The sequence below is a fragment of the Anolis sagrei genome, chromosome 6, assembly GCF_037176765.1.
Source record: "Anolis sagrei isolate rAnoSag1 chromosome 6, rAnoSag1.mat, whole genome shotgun sequence".
Taxonomy (NCBI): Eukaryota; Metazoa; Chordata; class Lepidosauria; order Squamata; family Dactyloidae; genus Anolis; species Anolis sagrei.
Genome location: NC_090026.1, coordinates 10,224,643 through 10,241,218, shown reverse-complemented (window position 1 = coordinate 10,241,218; position 16,576 = coordinate 10,224,643). Strand labels below are relative to the sequence as shown.

General features: G+C 38.4%; 1 protein-coding gene across 1 annotated transcript; it reads right to left on the bottom strand.

The window, feature by feature from the left end:
- Nucleotides 1–7,187: 7,187 nt before the first annotated feature.
- Nucleotides 7,188–13,192, bottom strand: LOC132779210 (vomeronasal type-2 receptor 26-like). Its single transcript, XM_067469764.1, has 4 exons — nt 12,407–13,192; nt 11,264–11,491; nt 9,755–9,881; nt 7,188–8,089 (listed from the first exon to the last, which is right to left on the bottom strand). Exons 1-4 carry the CDS (start codon nt 13,190–13,192, stop codon nt 7,188–7,190), a joined length of 2,043 nt encoding a protein of 680 aa, XP_067325865.1.
- Between the last annotated feature and the right edge of the window lie 3,384 nt (nt 13,193–16,576).

The window sequence follows — 16,576 nt, the reverse complement described above, 5'->3', positions numbered from 1 at the left end:
GAAGGCCAAAAACATCTGGGGACCCCAGGTTGGGAACCACTGGTCTAAACAATAAATGTGTGAATTTTTCTGAAATTTCTGGGGACAGATGCCATGGTTATCTTGTGCATTGTATGTAAAATTCAAGTAGATAACTCCTGTAGGTTTTTTTAAAAAATGTTGTTTAAAAACTTTGAACATTTCCCCAAAATTTGTAGATAAGTGAAACATTCTGAAAATTGGTGATCTAACAGTGGTAAATACATATGTTCTACCCTTGTAGCAAGTCTCACTCCAGTAGCTTTAAAAATTAGAGAGAAAAGAGTCCCTTAATTTCCCCCCATTATAGTAATTGTGTGCAAATGCTATAATGAAGTAGTAACGAAATTTCATTGCTCTTGTCATAGTCAACAAGTTTTCACTTACTGTACTTTAGAAACAATTTAGAAATGAAACACCAGCAAACCCCCACCCCAGTTTTGTAATGACTTTTGAACCATTTTTAGTGGCTTGCACACCCCTAGTAAATATAAAGATGGGTGGTTCAATTCTAACCATGGGCCTGTCCCAATTAGTATCTGGTCCCACCCATAGTGCCGGTCACACATTGGATTTGGTCTTTTCTCAGGGATGGGATGGGGTTGACGGGGTGGAGGAGCTGACCATCGCTCCATTGCCATGGACCGATCACCACCTGATCAAGTTTAGACTAATTGCGCCTCCTAACCTCTGCAGGGGTGGTGGACCCATTAGAATGGTCTGCCCCAGGAGACTTATGGATCCAAACGGTTTCCTGATGGCTCTTGGGGATTTCCCCACCTCCTTGGCTAGCGACCCTGTCGATGCTCTGGTCTCCCGCTGGAACAGTGAGATGACCAGGGCCATTGATACAATCGCTCCGGAACACTCCCTCTCGAGTAACCGAGCTAAACCAACCTCTTGGTTCACTGAGGAGCTGGCAGCTCCTCAGTGAACCTGGAGATTTCCTTCAACTCTCTTGCAAAGCCTCTGGGTTTGCTCTCAGCAGCCACTACATGAGTTGGGTGAGGCAGTCTTCTGGAAAGGGGCTGGAACGGATTGCAAGAATAGATACTAGACTTGGTTGATCTAGTTCGTTAATTTCTTAATTTGTTATTTATTCGTTATTTTTACACCTTTAGAAGCGATTTTGACGCGTTTTAGCAACCCGGAAGTGTTTTTGCAAAATCGAAGCCGCATCCGCCATCTTCCATACGACTCCTCCAGTGAATCATAAATGCTGGGGGCGTGGCCTTCAGGAACAGCTGTTCTCTCAGCTTTCCTTCCCACCTTGCAACCACCTTCCCACCATGCTCACCTCTCAAAGCCATCAATGCAAAGAGGAAAGATATAATATAATATAAATAATATAATATAATAATATCATATATATATATAATATAATATAATAATATACAATTATAATAATATAATAATATAATATATATAATATATTATAATATAATATATTATAATATAATATACAATAATAATTTTTTTAGATATATTTGTTTGATTTTCCAAGTTTACAATAAAAGACAAGGGGGGAGGGTTACATAGACAGTGAGGCAGGGGGAGGGGATGGGAAAGGATGGGGGGAGGGGTATACAGTGAAGAGGGTGGGGAGAGAAGGAGAAAAAGAGGGGAAAGAGATTTTTGCTTCCAGGACTAACCAGGTTGTCACTTTCCATTACAGCAGTTATACAAGTTTTTCCTTGTTTGTTTCTCTTCGAGTTATAGTACTAGTAAGAGACATTGAACTATTTTTTCTTAATTCCTTTTTGCAAACCATTTGTATACCCACAGAAATGTTAATCTATTATCTTACTATTTATGTAATGTGTGTATAAATATGTGTATACGTGTATTTGTTAATATTTCCCTAGGATTTACATATCCATAATATATATTCCTTCGTTTAGTTCTCTAACAAAATCTAGGACGGCTTTCCAGTCCGTTTTTTTGGGTTTTGCGTAACTAATTGAGATTTTTTGGGTTAATATATCCATATTAATTATATCCATTATCTTCACAATCCACTGATCTATTGTTGGAGTTTCTTTTGTTCTCCATAGCTTTGCTAATGTCATCCTTGCGGCGGTAATTAAATAAAAAAAAGTTGTCTTTATTTTTTTCTATTTTTGTGTCTAGTATTCCTAGGAGTAGAGTCTCTGGTGTCAGATTGAATTTTGTATTTAAGATCTTTTCTATATTTTTGTGGATTAGCAGCCAGTAACTTTTGATCTTTCTACAGCCCCACCACATATGTAAGAAGTTACCTTTTTCTTTTTCGCACTTCCAACATATGTCCTTCGTTTTGCCCTTACTAATTTTTTTCAGGATTTCAGGTGTTAGGTACCATCTAAAAAAGATTTTGTACCAACTCTCCTTAATATCGGTCGCGTATGTATAGTTAATTTTTTTGTGTCAGATCTCTTCCTACTTCTCTAGTGGAATAAAACGTCCAACGTCCCTTGACCAGTTAATCATATTATCCTTTATTCGTTCGGTCTCTGTGTTCCATTTTAATAGTTGGTTATATAGTTTTTTAATTAGCTTTGTCTCTGTGTTTAATATTTTATCCCAAAATGACTCTTTCTCATCAAAGCCTTTTGTTTTATCGATTTTGAAGTTTTCTTTTATTTGGTGTTATTGAAACCATGATATTGTTGGGTCTATCTGCCTAAGTTCTTCTTGGCTTTTTAGAGACACTTCTCGATTTTCCATTTTGGTTAGTTGTTTGTACGTCAACCATTTCTCCCTAGGAAGCTCCCTTTTGTGGTAGGCTTCATTTGGTGAAAACCACATTGGTGTTTTTTGATGGAATAGTTCCTTATACTTGTTCCACACCTGCATAAGTGCACCTCGTATTGGATGGTTTTTAATTTTTTTTTCTTTCTTGTCCTTCCCCCTCCAGAGATAGGAGTGCCAGCCTTGAATAACATCGAAGCCTTCTAAGGCCAGGATTTTTCTCTTCTTTAGTGTTCCCCAGTCTCTTGTCCAGCTCAAGGCCGCCACTTCGTAGTATAGCTGTAGCTCTGGTAGAGCTAGGCCTCCTCTTTTTTGTCATCGATTAGCTTTTTTGCACTTATCCTGTGTTTTTTCCCTTTCCATATGAATCTAAGTATCTCTTTTTGCCATTTTAGGATCATTTTACTTGACCTTAGGATTGGGAGTGCTTGGAAGATGAATAAAAGATCTGGTAGTATATTCATTTTGATAGTTGCCACTCTTCCCATGAGGGAGAGGTTTAGATGTTCCCATTTTTTTTTATTTATTCTTCGTTTCTGCCCATTTTTTGTCATAGTTGTTTTTTGTTAAGTGTGAATTACTAGGAGTAATTGTTATTCCTAAATATCTTACTTTTGGAACTACTTTAATTCCTGTTCTTTCTTGAATCTCCTCTCTTTTTTCTCTTCCCATGTTTTTGGTGATGATCTGCGTCTTATCCTTGTTGATCTTTAATCCGGCCACCTCCCCATATGTTTCGATTTCATGTATCCAACTATTTATGGTGTTTCTAGGGTCTTCTATAAAACATACTATGTCATCTGCAAAAGCACATAATTTGAAGGTGTGGTTCATAGCTCTTAGACCTCTCAACTCCGTGTTTTTCCTGATGTTGGCGAGGAGGGTCTCCAGTGCGAGTATAAACAGGAGAGGGGACAGTGGGCAACCTTGTCTGGTGCCTTTTCTTATTGGGATTTCTGCGGATAGCTGGTTGTTTACTGAGAGTTTTGCGTTTTGATCTGTGTAAATTGACTCAATTGCACTCAGAAAGTAATATCCTATGTCCATTTCCTTTAGGACAGGTTGATGTATTTCCAGTTAATGTTGTCGAACGCTTTTTCAGCATCCAAAAATGTAAGGGCTATTTCTTTCTGGTTATTTTTTTCATAGTAGTAAATTACATTTAAGACAGTTCTTATATTATCCTTTATTCTGATGCTTAGTAATTCTTTCAGTCCGGTGGCTAGTATACCCGTAAATATCTTATAGTCCACGTTGAGTAATGATATGGGTCTGTAATTTTTGACCATTGTGCTGTCTGAGTTTTCTTTATGTATTAGAGTGATTATTGCTGCCTTCCAGGATTCCGGTATTTCTTTTTCACCCATTATTTTATTCATAACTTTTTGCAGTTGTGGTATGAGGATATCTTGGAATATCTTGTAGTATTTTGATGTAAGGCCGTCAGGTCCCGGGGCTTTGTTTGCTGGGATTTTCTGTATGGCTTTCTTTATTTCTTCTTGCGTGATTTTCTTATTCAAGCACTCTTTTTGTTCTTCTGTTATTTTTGGAATCTTTTGTGATCCTAGAAATTTCATTATTTTTCTCCTGGTATATTGTCCTCTTTGTATAATTCTTTATAGAATTCTGAAAATTGTTCGATAATTTCTTTGGTTTGGTAGTAACATTTACCTTGAGATTCTATTTTTGTTATGTGTCTGGTTTGTCTCCTTTTAGCAATTTTTCTCGATAGCCATTTCCCTATTTTGTTGGCATTCTCGAAATGGTATTGCCTTACATATTTCAATTTTTTTCCAGTTCTTCTGTTTGTAGTATGTCCATTTGTTTTTTAGGAGTTCCAGTTGCATAGCTATTCCTTTATCCTTCGGGTTTTCCTTAGCTTTTGCTTCGCATTTCCTTATCTCTTCCATCAGTTTGTTATGTTTTTCTCTTTTTGATTTGTTGAGTCATGCCCCTTGTTCAATAAAGTGGCCTCGCATATAGGCCTTTCCTGCGTCTCTTACCATCTTTGCGGGAACTCCTTTATCAAAGTTTAATTCAAAGTATTCCTCTAGGAGTAGTCTGTTTATCTCTTGTTGTTTAGGGTCTGTTAGTAGGTTATCTTTCAAACTCCAGGTATAAGACTTTCTATTCCCCTGTTTATCACATAATATTATTTCCAGAGATGAGTGATCAGAATGGGTCATTGGTAGTATTGAGGTTTTGGTTATGTTTGTCATGATCGTTTTTGTCCCCCAGATCATATCAGTTTGGGACCATGTTCTGTGTCTGTTTGAAAAGAAAGTGAAGTCCCTTTCTTTCTCATGTTGGTGTCTCCAGATGTCATATAAACCTAGATCTTCTTTTAGTTTCTTAAACATTTTGGGTAGGTGCCTTAGGGATTTTGAGTTTGTTTTTTTATCTACTAGAGATTTGTCCTTAACCGGGCCTAATACTCCATTAAAATCTCCCATGATGATCAAATCATCATAGTCTTGGTCTTCTATAAAGTTTTTTAGTTTATTCACAAATTTATCCTTTGTTCCGTTCGGAGCGTATATATTACATATCAATACAACCTTGCCTTCTAATTCTAATTTGATCCCCAGTACTCTTCCCTCTTGGTACTTAAAGGATAGATCTGTTTTAATTTTTTCTTTAGCGTATATTGCTAGACCGTTTTTTTTCCGGGACCTGATGCGTAGAACAGCTGTATGTTTTTGTGAGATATGCGTTTCCTGTAACAAAATCAAATCGTAGCTGCCTTTTTTAAAATGATGCCAGAGTTTTTTCCTTTTATTAGGGCTATTTAAGCCATTTACATTATTACAATAAATCTTAATCTTCCAATCCATCTTTATTTTTATTCTCTAAAACCAAGTCCATTTTTCCCTCAGGCCCTTTCAATTGGAAAGAGTATTCGTTTGGGGATTTTTCTCTTGCTCTTTTCCTTCTGTTTTCCTGATCCTCTTTTTGAAGTGCTTCATATGTTCCTGGCACATCTTCTTCTTCTGTCTCTTTCTTTGATGTTTTGCTCGTTCCTCTTTCTTCTTTTCTTTGCATGTCGTCTTTTCCGTGGTCTTCTCTTTTTATACAATAATATTATTATTATATAATTATATAATATATAATATATAATAATATAATATAATATAATACACAATAATATAATATAATAATATTATAATAATATAATATAATGTAACATAGTTTGTTTTGGTTAGTTGTTAGTTTTATCACCAACAGTCAACAACAGAGGGAGAGGGAAGCTTCAGAAGTTCCACCTGTCCTGTTTGGAAGTTTTGTTTCGCGTATTACGCAATTGTGTCTGCCATTAATGAATCAATTCGTATATTTACGAAATTTCGTAAATATCGAAATTTTAAAATTGGACATTTCGGAAATCCTCTCAGACTTCCTGGTGCAACCTAGATATGAAACGAGTTTAGAACCAATTTTTTTCTTGATCAACCAAGCCTAATAGATACTGATGGGGGTGAGCAGTTGTATGATGACACAGTGAAAGGCCGCTTTCCTATTTCCAGGAACAATGCCTTTAAAATGCTCTATCTGAAAATGAACACCCTGAAACCTGAAAATACTGGAGTGTATTACTGTGCAAGAACCACAGAGAAAGGAAATGAATCTGCAACAAGACAAAAACCCTCCTATGCCACCAGTGGAAATCTTAGTTGCTTTTAAGTGCTGTAGAATAGTGAAGATATTGTTGTAGATACTTCCTATCCACATCTCAAAAATATGATTTATCTCACAATATGGATGAAAATTAGAGAAGGTGTCAGATTGTTTGAGCAGGAATAATACCATACATAGCAATATCATTTGACATCATATCGAATCATAATATATGGAAACATGCTGAGCTCCATTAATGGCCTCTTCACATATTCGGTGACAACTACGAAAGCTGCTGGGTGTGCATTAAACCCAATGGTGAGGATTTTGGGAAGCCAATGCTTCCTTGTCCTCCTCACCATGTAGCACTGCCCCACTCTACCATCACATTGGGGGAAGCAAGATGCGCACAGCTTTCCCCAATGGGCAGCCTTGATCTTGCAATATGGGAGGTTTCTGTGTTGCCACAGCAAGGCTGCATCCATGATGCCAATGCCAATGTGATGGCAAAGTGGGGCAGCGCTATGCAGTGAGGCAGCACAAAAAACAATGGCTTTCCAAAAGCCTTGCCATTGGGCTTAATGCACGCTAACGGCTATTGTAGTTGCCACTGTGTGTGTGTGAAAAGGTCCTTAGTTTGGTGAGATCCAACCCAGAAAGTGCAAATCACACTACATCCAAAACGACACACTGGAACAAGAGATAATGGGCTGTTGATCAACAATAGTCATACAACAGCAGATTTCGTTCTTTGGTTTGCCATCACATGAATTTAGGACATATAGATTGTGGTTATTACATATTACGAGACAGGGTCAGATGCTTCAGTTCTTTCTCTTTATTAGATGGTCCTTGTTGTTTAACTCTGGTCTCAACAGAATAACATAGCATTTCGGGAAAAAGATGCATGCCAGTAGTCCTGCACTTGAGGCTAAGATAGAGAAGATCTCCACGGCTACGATGTATTTCCCTTTAGTGCTCACATAAGTAGGGACAAAAGACAACCACACACTGCAAAAGATCAGCATACTGAAGGTGATAAACTTGGCTTCATTAAAACTATCAGGCAGTTTCCTTGCAAGGAAAGCTACTGTAAAACTGATGACGGAAAGTAGTCCCATATAACCTAGGACAAGGTAAAACATGATGAAGGAACCTTCATTGCATTCCACAACTATCAGCCCGGTTAGTGAATGCATGTCCAAAACTGGGAATGGAGGAGAACTCCCTAGCCAGACTGTACAAATAACGACTTGTATCAAAGTGCAAAAAAGGACAATTGAATTAGCTAGCCTCTTCCCTACCCATTTTCTCATGTTGGACCCTGGTTTGGTAGCCATGAAAGCTACAACCACAGTGATAGTTTTGGCGAATACACAAGAAACTGCCACTGAAAAGATGATGCCAAATGCCGCCTGCCTCAAAAAGCAACTCACTTTGCCAGGTCGACCGAGGAATAAGAAAGAAGAGAGGAAGGAGAGAAGAAGGGAAATGAGGAGAATGTAGGAGAGGTCCCGGTTGTTCGCTTTCACTATTGGAGTATCTTGGTGTTTAATAAAAATGGCTAGCACCAAAGCTGTGATCAAGAAAAATAAAAAAGCAACCGAAGCAGCACTAATCCCTAAGGGGTCATCATAAGACAGAAAGGAAATATCTTTGGGAATGCATCTGTTTTTGCTTTTGCTTGGATATTGATCTTCTGGACACTCAAAGCATGCGTTCATATCTGTGGAGGGAAATAAAAGAATTAATGCTGTCACAAGAAATTCAATGTGCAAATTTGATAAATGTGAATTTAAAATGATGTGTGTGAATGAATGGAAGAATGGAAGGATGTGTGGTTGGAGTTAATAATTTTGGAAACATCAGTATAATATTAAGGCCTGCAATGGCTAACTACCTGCTTGCTGCTTTGTGATTAAAACCTGCTAATGAGATCTGAAGAGTAAACTGTGATAAGAACTGGGACAGTGATAAAGGAAATGTTTGCAACCTTCCTTATGTCAAGAAGGAAGTCAACATAAGATCAACACCAATCAAGAAGATCAACATCTGGCCAGGAAACTGAGATGGATCCAGGATGGAAGATGTCTATCATTAGTTTACAACTTTGGGTCTACATCAACAGAATATTCCTATAAAAGACCAAGTCTAATAATGCTCAAATCGTGGCAGACCGAGGAGTCTGTTCCACCCGCCGTGCCCTGCTCCATGGAAGGAGAGAGATGGTGTATTCTGAGAGTGGCAGATCTGCACGGGAGCAATCTGGTCACTTTGGCCTTCTTTCTCAAGGGAAGAGGAAGGACTGCGCTTTTGGAGTCTTGGATTTTGTGCAGGGAGTCAGGTTCTGCTGTATGGAAAACAGAGATTTGGTCCTTGGCATTGTTCTTAGGGAAAGACGTTTTGGCATCTCAGCGTTTTGAAGTTTTGGCGTTATGGAAGTTATGGAACTATGCCTTGGCAGGCTGCAGGAAATGAGGGTCTGGCCTGACAGGTGCTTCTCCAAGGAGGGAGGGAGGATATGGTAATATTTGGATGCATGTGGATGAATGCGTGTACATGTGGTCAGAATGTTGAGTGAAAATGTAATTTCCCTTTGTTGGTTTGTTTGTTAACCAATGTAATTGTAAATCCAATGTAGTTGCATAGAATCTGTAGGTCTGTATGTCCAATGTCATTCTTTGTCTAAATGTTTTCTGTAATCTAATATACATTCTCACACTGGAAATTCCAATTAAAAAACCCTATGCTTCAAAATAATTGAAAAGTCATTCATGACAATGCTTTCACATGGGCAATGTACAATGTATCCAAAAGTGGGTTGTTGTAGGTTTTTCGAGCTATATGGCCCGCCTTGCAGTTTAAGATCATCCAGGGAGTCCCTGCTCTCGCTCCCGCCAGATGGCCATCCATCCTGTGTTTAAAAGCCTCCAAATAAGGCGCCTCCATCACACTTCAGGGCAGAGAGTTCCACTGCTGAACAGCTCTCACAGTCAGGAAGTTCTTCCTAATGTTCAAGTGGAATCTCCTTTCCTGTAGTCTCCAGGGCAGCAGAAAACAAGCTTGCTCCTTACTCTTTATGACTTCCCCTCACATATTTATACATAGCCATCATGTCTCCTCTCCACTGTCCTTTTTGAAGAGAATTTTCCATTTCATGCTCCATATTGATATTCTCTGCTGATATTATTTGAAGTATATCACATTCTTTTTTATCTGTGCTTTCAACACTCTAAATATGTTAATGTAATCCACTAACTTATTGCATTTTTTAAAAACCACAACCAACCATTTTTGGGTTGGAAATCCTCATCCTCCCACAACCCTATTGATATGTGAGCCTCTTGGTTGACTCTCTATGTCTGAATATTAGATTTCTTTTGTTACTTACTTGTTGCATTAGAAATTTCCCCTTCTGGACACGGGAGACAATTGAAGCAGCAAAATTTCTTCCCTTCCTCCTTTGTCTTTAGATTACCTGGCTGACAGGCGGCACTACAAGTAGAGAGGGGAAGCACCTGCCCATAAAAACAAGGAGATTTTGTGGGAAGAGAAGAAGGAAGTTCATTGACTACAGACTTTAACACATGGAGGTGGTGAACTGGAACTGTAGCATAAAATGATCATTTGGGGACAATTCTTATAGCTCAAAGTAGTGTGACACGTGTGGCCGTCCATCACCTCTCTGTAATTAAGTTATAGGAGCTACTGATAATAGGCAAACAATAGGATTACCACACAGTAATTCTTCCCAACCTGTGAACGGAGAAGCGTCGGCTGCCAGAAATGTTGGAAATAGAAACTTTCTCAAGCCTCTACTAGTTATCTGTTATGTGTATAATTCAGATTGCTTACTGTATTGTATATGTGTGTTTTGGTATGCAATTTTACTTTAACTCATTGTTGTGGGAGGGGCTGCAGACCATGTGATTAAAACTGGGATTGTTCAGGACTCGGGGTCCTTCCACACAGCCCTATATCCCAGAATATCAAGACAGAAAATCCCACATTATCTGAGTGTTGACTCAGATAATTAAGAACGGATCCAGACAGGCATTTATCCCAGGACAACCCGCATTTTAAAAACACAGATTTTCCTGGGGGCCTGTACACACCCACCCCAGAAAGTGCACGCTTTCTGGGCTGAGTGTCCAGATGCTGTCACGGGACTGGCCCACGAGAAAACTGGAGGGCCTACCCCCTCCCCCAAAGCCTTCAGACCCCTTAGAAAAGTAAAATAACTTACCCAGCCTCCAGTACACTCTTGGAGCAGCTCTCCTGGCACGTAGAAATGAAACACCAGGAGAGCAGGGCAGGGGGAGCACCGGGTAAGTTTATTTTACTTTTCTAAGGGCTTTGGAGGCTTTGGTAGAGGGGGTTGGGTATTCCTGCAGTTTTCCAGATTGTGGGAGTGGTGCCTGGAATCTTGAGAGCATGACTTAAAGGCAAATATATTTTAAAAGAGAATAGATGTTTTTAGGGCAACTAAAAAGAACACTTCTGAAACCCTGCTGAATGTGTTTTTGTGCACTGGCATATCTTTGTCCCTAACAGTCCAAAGACATAGCTAGGCACATCAGTTTAACAGCTGAGAAACTTAGTTGCCTTGTATGAATGCCGGTGAATGCTATTTTTCCCAATAGGTTATGACTCTAACTGGTCATGCTTTTTGCCAAGAGGTTATGGCATCATTTTTCAGAAGGTTGTGATTTCTAACAAGGTCATGCGTTTCCAAAAATCATAAAATCTCCAAAAGGTTATGGAGTTTTCCATTTTCCAGAATGCCAGGTGTGGTGTGGATGCCCTGATGCCTCCCAATTCACCATGGAAGCTAGCGAATCACATGAGGTCACCTAGGCTGCTAAAGAAGTGTCCTTGAAGAGTTTAAAATAATCCACACCTGATTAAACCTTGCACGCCATTCCATCATATCCTCATTAATGATCAATCGATTTCCATCATCATCATTGGGATTCACCATTCCAATTTTAGTTTTCAGGAAAGAATTGTTTGGAAACATGATCAGGTTCATTACGTCAAATCCAGTAATCAGTTCTCCATGATCATTGAATGATATGATTTCTCCAGCTGTGTTGTTAAAAAAAGTGGCTTGAAGAAAGGAATGAAGCTATGAACAAAAGGTGAAACATACAGATATTTGTGTTTTCAGAAGCATTTCATTCTAATTCACTTGTATGAATACTAATCAAAAGAGAGAGCTAGCCTGAAAGTACTATTCCCTCATTCCCTCATGGCATTTTGATCATTTCCTTTGTTCTTTCTCTTGTATTTTTGACTTCTCTCAGAAGCCACTGTGGATACAAATGGCTGAGATTTTCGAAGCTGCTGCAGTTATTATTCTGCATACGATTACAGTAGTCTGGCTTATCCAACCTTTGCTCATCCAACATTCTGTATTATCCAACACAGCCTGCCTCCTGCCTAGATCCACAGCTGTTTCAATAGATTGCGATGTTTTGGTGCTAAATTCATAAGTACAGTAATTACTACATAATGTTACCATGTATTGAACTGCTTTTTCTGTTGATTTATTGTAAATCATGATATTTTCGTGCTTTATTTGTAAAATCATAATGTAATTTATTTATTATTATTTATTTATTTCCTATATTTATACCCCGCCCTTCTCACCCCCGAGGGGGGACTCAGGGCGGCCTCACAGAAGCACCATACAATGCCATCATCATAAAACAATCAAAACATTAAAAAATATTAAAACACTAATTAAAACAATGCCTATTAAAATCAGAAACCGAAATCCATAATAATTTGACGTTTAATAGACTTTCCTTAATCCCTCCTTATTATCCAACATTTTTGCTTATCCAACATTCTGTCAGCCCATTTATGTTGGATAATTGAGACTCTACTGTACTAGGACTACTGCACTTCTAATGCACAGACATATACTATTGAGGCAACTCTTAGTAATATCACTACTACATCATCATTGTGACATGTTGTAAAACTAACTGGGAGGCTATTTAACTATCTACAAAACTCTAGATGTTGGAAAGATTACCTGCCAAGCCTGGAGCTCTTCACATCCAGCTCTTCTAAATCCTGACATCATTCTGTGTTTGACTCTACACAATCCCATGGCATGGAGAGTATATGCCACAGCATACACGGCATTGTAGATGCTGTAGCTGTGACCAGATATGCTCATTTCAAAAACCGAGCTAGGAACCATCTCCAGCTTCTCCTCCCAAGTACATTTATTGCCAGTCTCCATTGGCTCCTGAGGATTTGGAACGGTACAGTCAAAAACCTGTTCCCAGAATTCTTTAAGAAGGTCACCTCCTTCTATACGGTTAGGTTTTGCATTCTGAAGATATGCTTGGAAACCTTGAGGTTCCTCTGAGTGAACTGCAAAGGATATTGTATCTTTGAAGATTTGAAAGTCCATTAACTTTGTAACCCCTGTTACAATAATCTCTGCCTGGGCTGTCATAATCCACAGCTTTCCCAGATATACAGCTTCCATATCCTCAGGAAGTAAAAAAACATGGAATGTGATCATCCACATGACCACCGTAGCATCACCATGCATAAGAAATACTCTGACATTACCACCCACCGTTACTCTCACAAATTTGTTATCCTGCTCTTCAGTCAAACGACCATGGTGTGGCAATCTTTGCGTGAAGGCTGAACAGATTCCATTTTGAGCAAACAAGGTCTCTATGACTTGCAAAAATTGGTCTCCACTTTCATCATCTGCAACCAACAGCCCAATCCATGTCCATCCAAAGTGATTAAGTAAACGAATAATCCCCACGTACTGATGGAATTCATTTGGACTCATGCGGTAGAAGGAAAAAACATGTGTTGCCTCAGTCTCTTGAGATGCAAATGATCCATATGCAAGCTAAAATACAATGTACAATGGTTTCAGTTAAAGAAAACTATAAGTGAAGTGAAATTATTGTGTTTTAGTTATTCCCTTTCATTTGGTTGCATATGTAATTGACCAGCTGTTCAAAGAACTGTGGTCTACCCACTTCTGAGAGTAAAAAATGATTTCATTTGTAAGACCCCCTGAATCCTTTCTATTTGTGTTCTTTGAAGTCATTCCTGACCACTGATATCCCTAAAGTGAAGATATTACAGGGTTTTCTTGGCAAGATATGTTCTGGGTGGTGATGCTTTCCTTACGTCTGGGGTTGAGAGAATGTGACTTGCCCAGAATTACCCAGTGGATTTCCAGGGTCCAACAGAGATTGAATCTTATTCTCCACAACTGTAATCTTTATCTCCTGAATTTCTTCAGCCATTTTTATATGACCTATATCCATTTGTTTCCATTAACAATATCTCTGACTCTTCAGAACAGTCATCTCAATAGTAAGAATAGAGATACGCATATAAATAGCAAAGAATTAAACAAAACCTTTCCATCCTCCATCATGTTTCTCACCTGTGGGATCTTATAGGCTCCTAACAGTTCTGCCATGTGGAAGGAGAGGTCAGACCCAAGTGCTCCAATCACAGCTACTAGGTTCTTCTCTGGGCCACAGCGATAGTTGGGGACAAATCTTTGTGATTTGAAGAGCAAGTCCAGAACGGTGCGATATGCCATCCTCTCAAAGTAGTAGCTGTCGTAAATATGGAAACCCAGGGTGATGTTGGGTAAAATCTCCAGATTCTCATTGATTTCATTTACAGCAAATGCCAAAGCCAGGATATGCTGGTAGAATTTTGTTATCATCCTGCAAAAGAAGTTTCAGAAGGCATTTCTAGGTTGCATACGATTGCTTTGTCTGCATGTTGGACCTCATCGTAGCACTGACAGACATTTCAAAGGGAGAGGGAGAGAGATAAAATGAAATTGTGCATGACACCAGGAAGGGTGCGGATAACGTTTATGAAGTACTGATGAAAAAGGTGTGACTTGGAAATCAATAAAAACGTTGTATGAAATTATTCAAAGCAAAGCATTTCGCACTGAAATTAGTTCCCACTTTTCCTGTTGACATACTATTTTAAGTTCAACATGAATAGGAAAAAATAGAACCTCCTTTTCTGACACAGAAAATAAAAGTATTTGTTATACTTGGGAAGGGTGGTTCAAGGATACACAAAGTATTATGTTATTGTTGTTGAAACTTCAAATATGATGTCATATGACAGGTTTATTGCTTATATACACAATAAAGAGGAGTAACTTCTCTTTGTCATGGATAAATGTCCATATTCATGTAGATATTCATGTCTGATTATTTAAAGAGTCACTTGTAGATATTTCGAAGGACTATTTGTGGCATCCAAAGTTTTGCCAGATAAGAGTTTTACACGGTGACCAGGTTACAACAAGGTATCCCGGGTGTAGTTCCTTGTTTCGGTGTTGATGATGAAAACACCTTTTTCAGGTAATGAATTCTTCTTAATATTTCAACAAGAGACAAGTCCTTGGTACTACAATTGCATGTATGAAAAGAACAACAACATACATAAAATAGATAGGCTATAGCACCCTTATTGTTAAGATTAAATCAATACATAACCAATACAAGATAGTCAAAGTAATGTTCACATGACTTACATTGAAGATTCAACAATAACATAATACTTTGTGTATCTTAGTAATAGATATCTGTGTTCTATATATTGCTGCCTATATCAAGGGTGGTTCTAGGACATTGTGAACAAATTAGAAATTATAGAATTGACAACAGATAAAACATTTTTGAGACATAAAGATTAAATGAGCCTCGCACACATTTTTTCATTATTCTATTTTCTGGCTTATACAGCTCTAACATTTTTACAAATACCTTATACAGAAAAGGTGGAGGAGTTCCTTACATCTGAAAATTAAGGCCTAGTTGTGCTAACTCATTTGGGTGGTTTTTGAAGTAAAGTTCGTGGAACAAACAAATGATGTGAGATGAAATGCCACCGATAAGGAGAGTCCCTGGCTGATACCACTCATGAGGAACCGGAATGGGCAGAGAATCCTTTCTTGGGCATTTTGTATGATCTCTTTTGCATTGATTGAAAGTCATCAGAAGAAGCAAGACCAGCAACCTTAACATTCTCAGCTTCTTAGAAACAACGTGTATAGAAATTCAAATTTCAAATTCAAAACATCACTCGAAATTCAACAATTTAGACTGATGGTTAGCAGCTGACATTGATAATGTCACTTTGTAAGAAAGACATCTATCAACTTTATCTTTAAGAACTTTAACAGAGGTAGGGAAAAAAATGCCCAGAGCAACAGACATCAAACCGTCTCTATGCAACACTGAAAGTGGATGTGAGTGTGACCTGACGGAGCCTTGTCACCCCTCATCCTCCCTCCGAATGGCACTTGGGGGAGATTTTATAACCTCTTTTTGATTTCAATATAGACTGTTTTTCCAAGCCTCTTCTGAAAAGGTGCTGGAGGTGCTGAAAAAGGTGCTGAAAATCATAATTGTTATGATTTTCATAATTATATGGGGTGATAATTATCTCCATACCGTCCCAGCTATGGTTAACAAAATGGTTTATAATTATGTTTGCTCAGTTCCTTCTTGTGTATTTCACATATCATGTATTTTGACATACATTCTTCCAATTTGTCCTAACCTCTTGAACTGCCAATATATGAACCCCCAAGAAAAGTCAGATAGATAACTTTAAAATCATGGCAGATAAGTAACATGTTAATTACAAATATCCACAAAAATTCACTGATGTCCTAGATGACCAGGGTGTCACAGTACAGAATCAGATCCACCTTCAGTATTGCATGGTAAGTAAGTGCCGCATAAACGAGTATAAGCCAAGTTTTTCAGTCCTTTTTTAGGCTCAAAAAGCCCCCCTTGGCTTATACTCAAGTCAAGGTTATTTATTCTTTTACATTATTATTATTATTATTATTATTATTATTATTATTATTATTATTAGAAACACAACAAGATGAGTCCACTACAGACAAGATCACTCTGTTGGCTGTTGTATTGGATCACACATCAGACATTTCCCAAGCATCTAGGACTGTGTGATGTATCGGCAAATAATGCGTGCAGATCCCCGTAAGGTGGCCTTCTGCAGCTGGCAGATGGTAATTTTGTCAGCGTCGATTGTGTTTAAGTGAAGGCTTATTATTATTATTATTAATACGCTTCCAGTATGATGGCGGCGAGGTAACAGCAGCGATCCTCCGCTACGGTAGGGACAGAGATAAAAATCCGATTTAATC

Coding starts and splice junctions, on each gene's coding strand:
- LOC132779210 (XM_067469764.1), bottom strand. CDS start 13,192: ATGAGTCCAAATGAATTCCATCAGTACGTGGGGATTATTCGTTTACTT. Junction 11,492..12,406: donor AAGAGCTCCAGGCTTGGCAG/GTAATCTTTCCA, acceptor TTTTGTTCATAG/CTTCATTCCTTTCTTCAAGC. Junction 9,882..11,263: donor GGCGTGCAAGGTTTAATCAG/GTGTGGATTATT, acceptor TTTTATGGGCAG/GTGCTTCCCCTCTCTACTTG.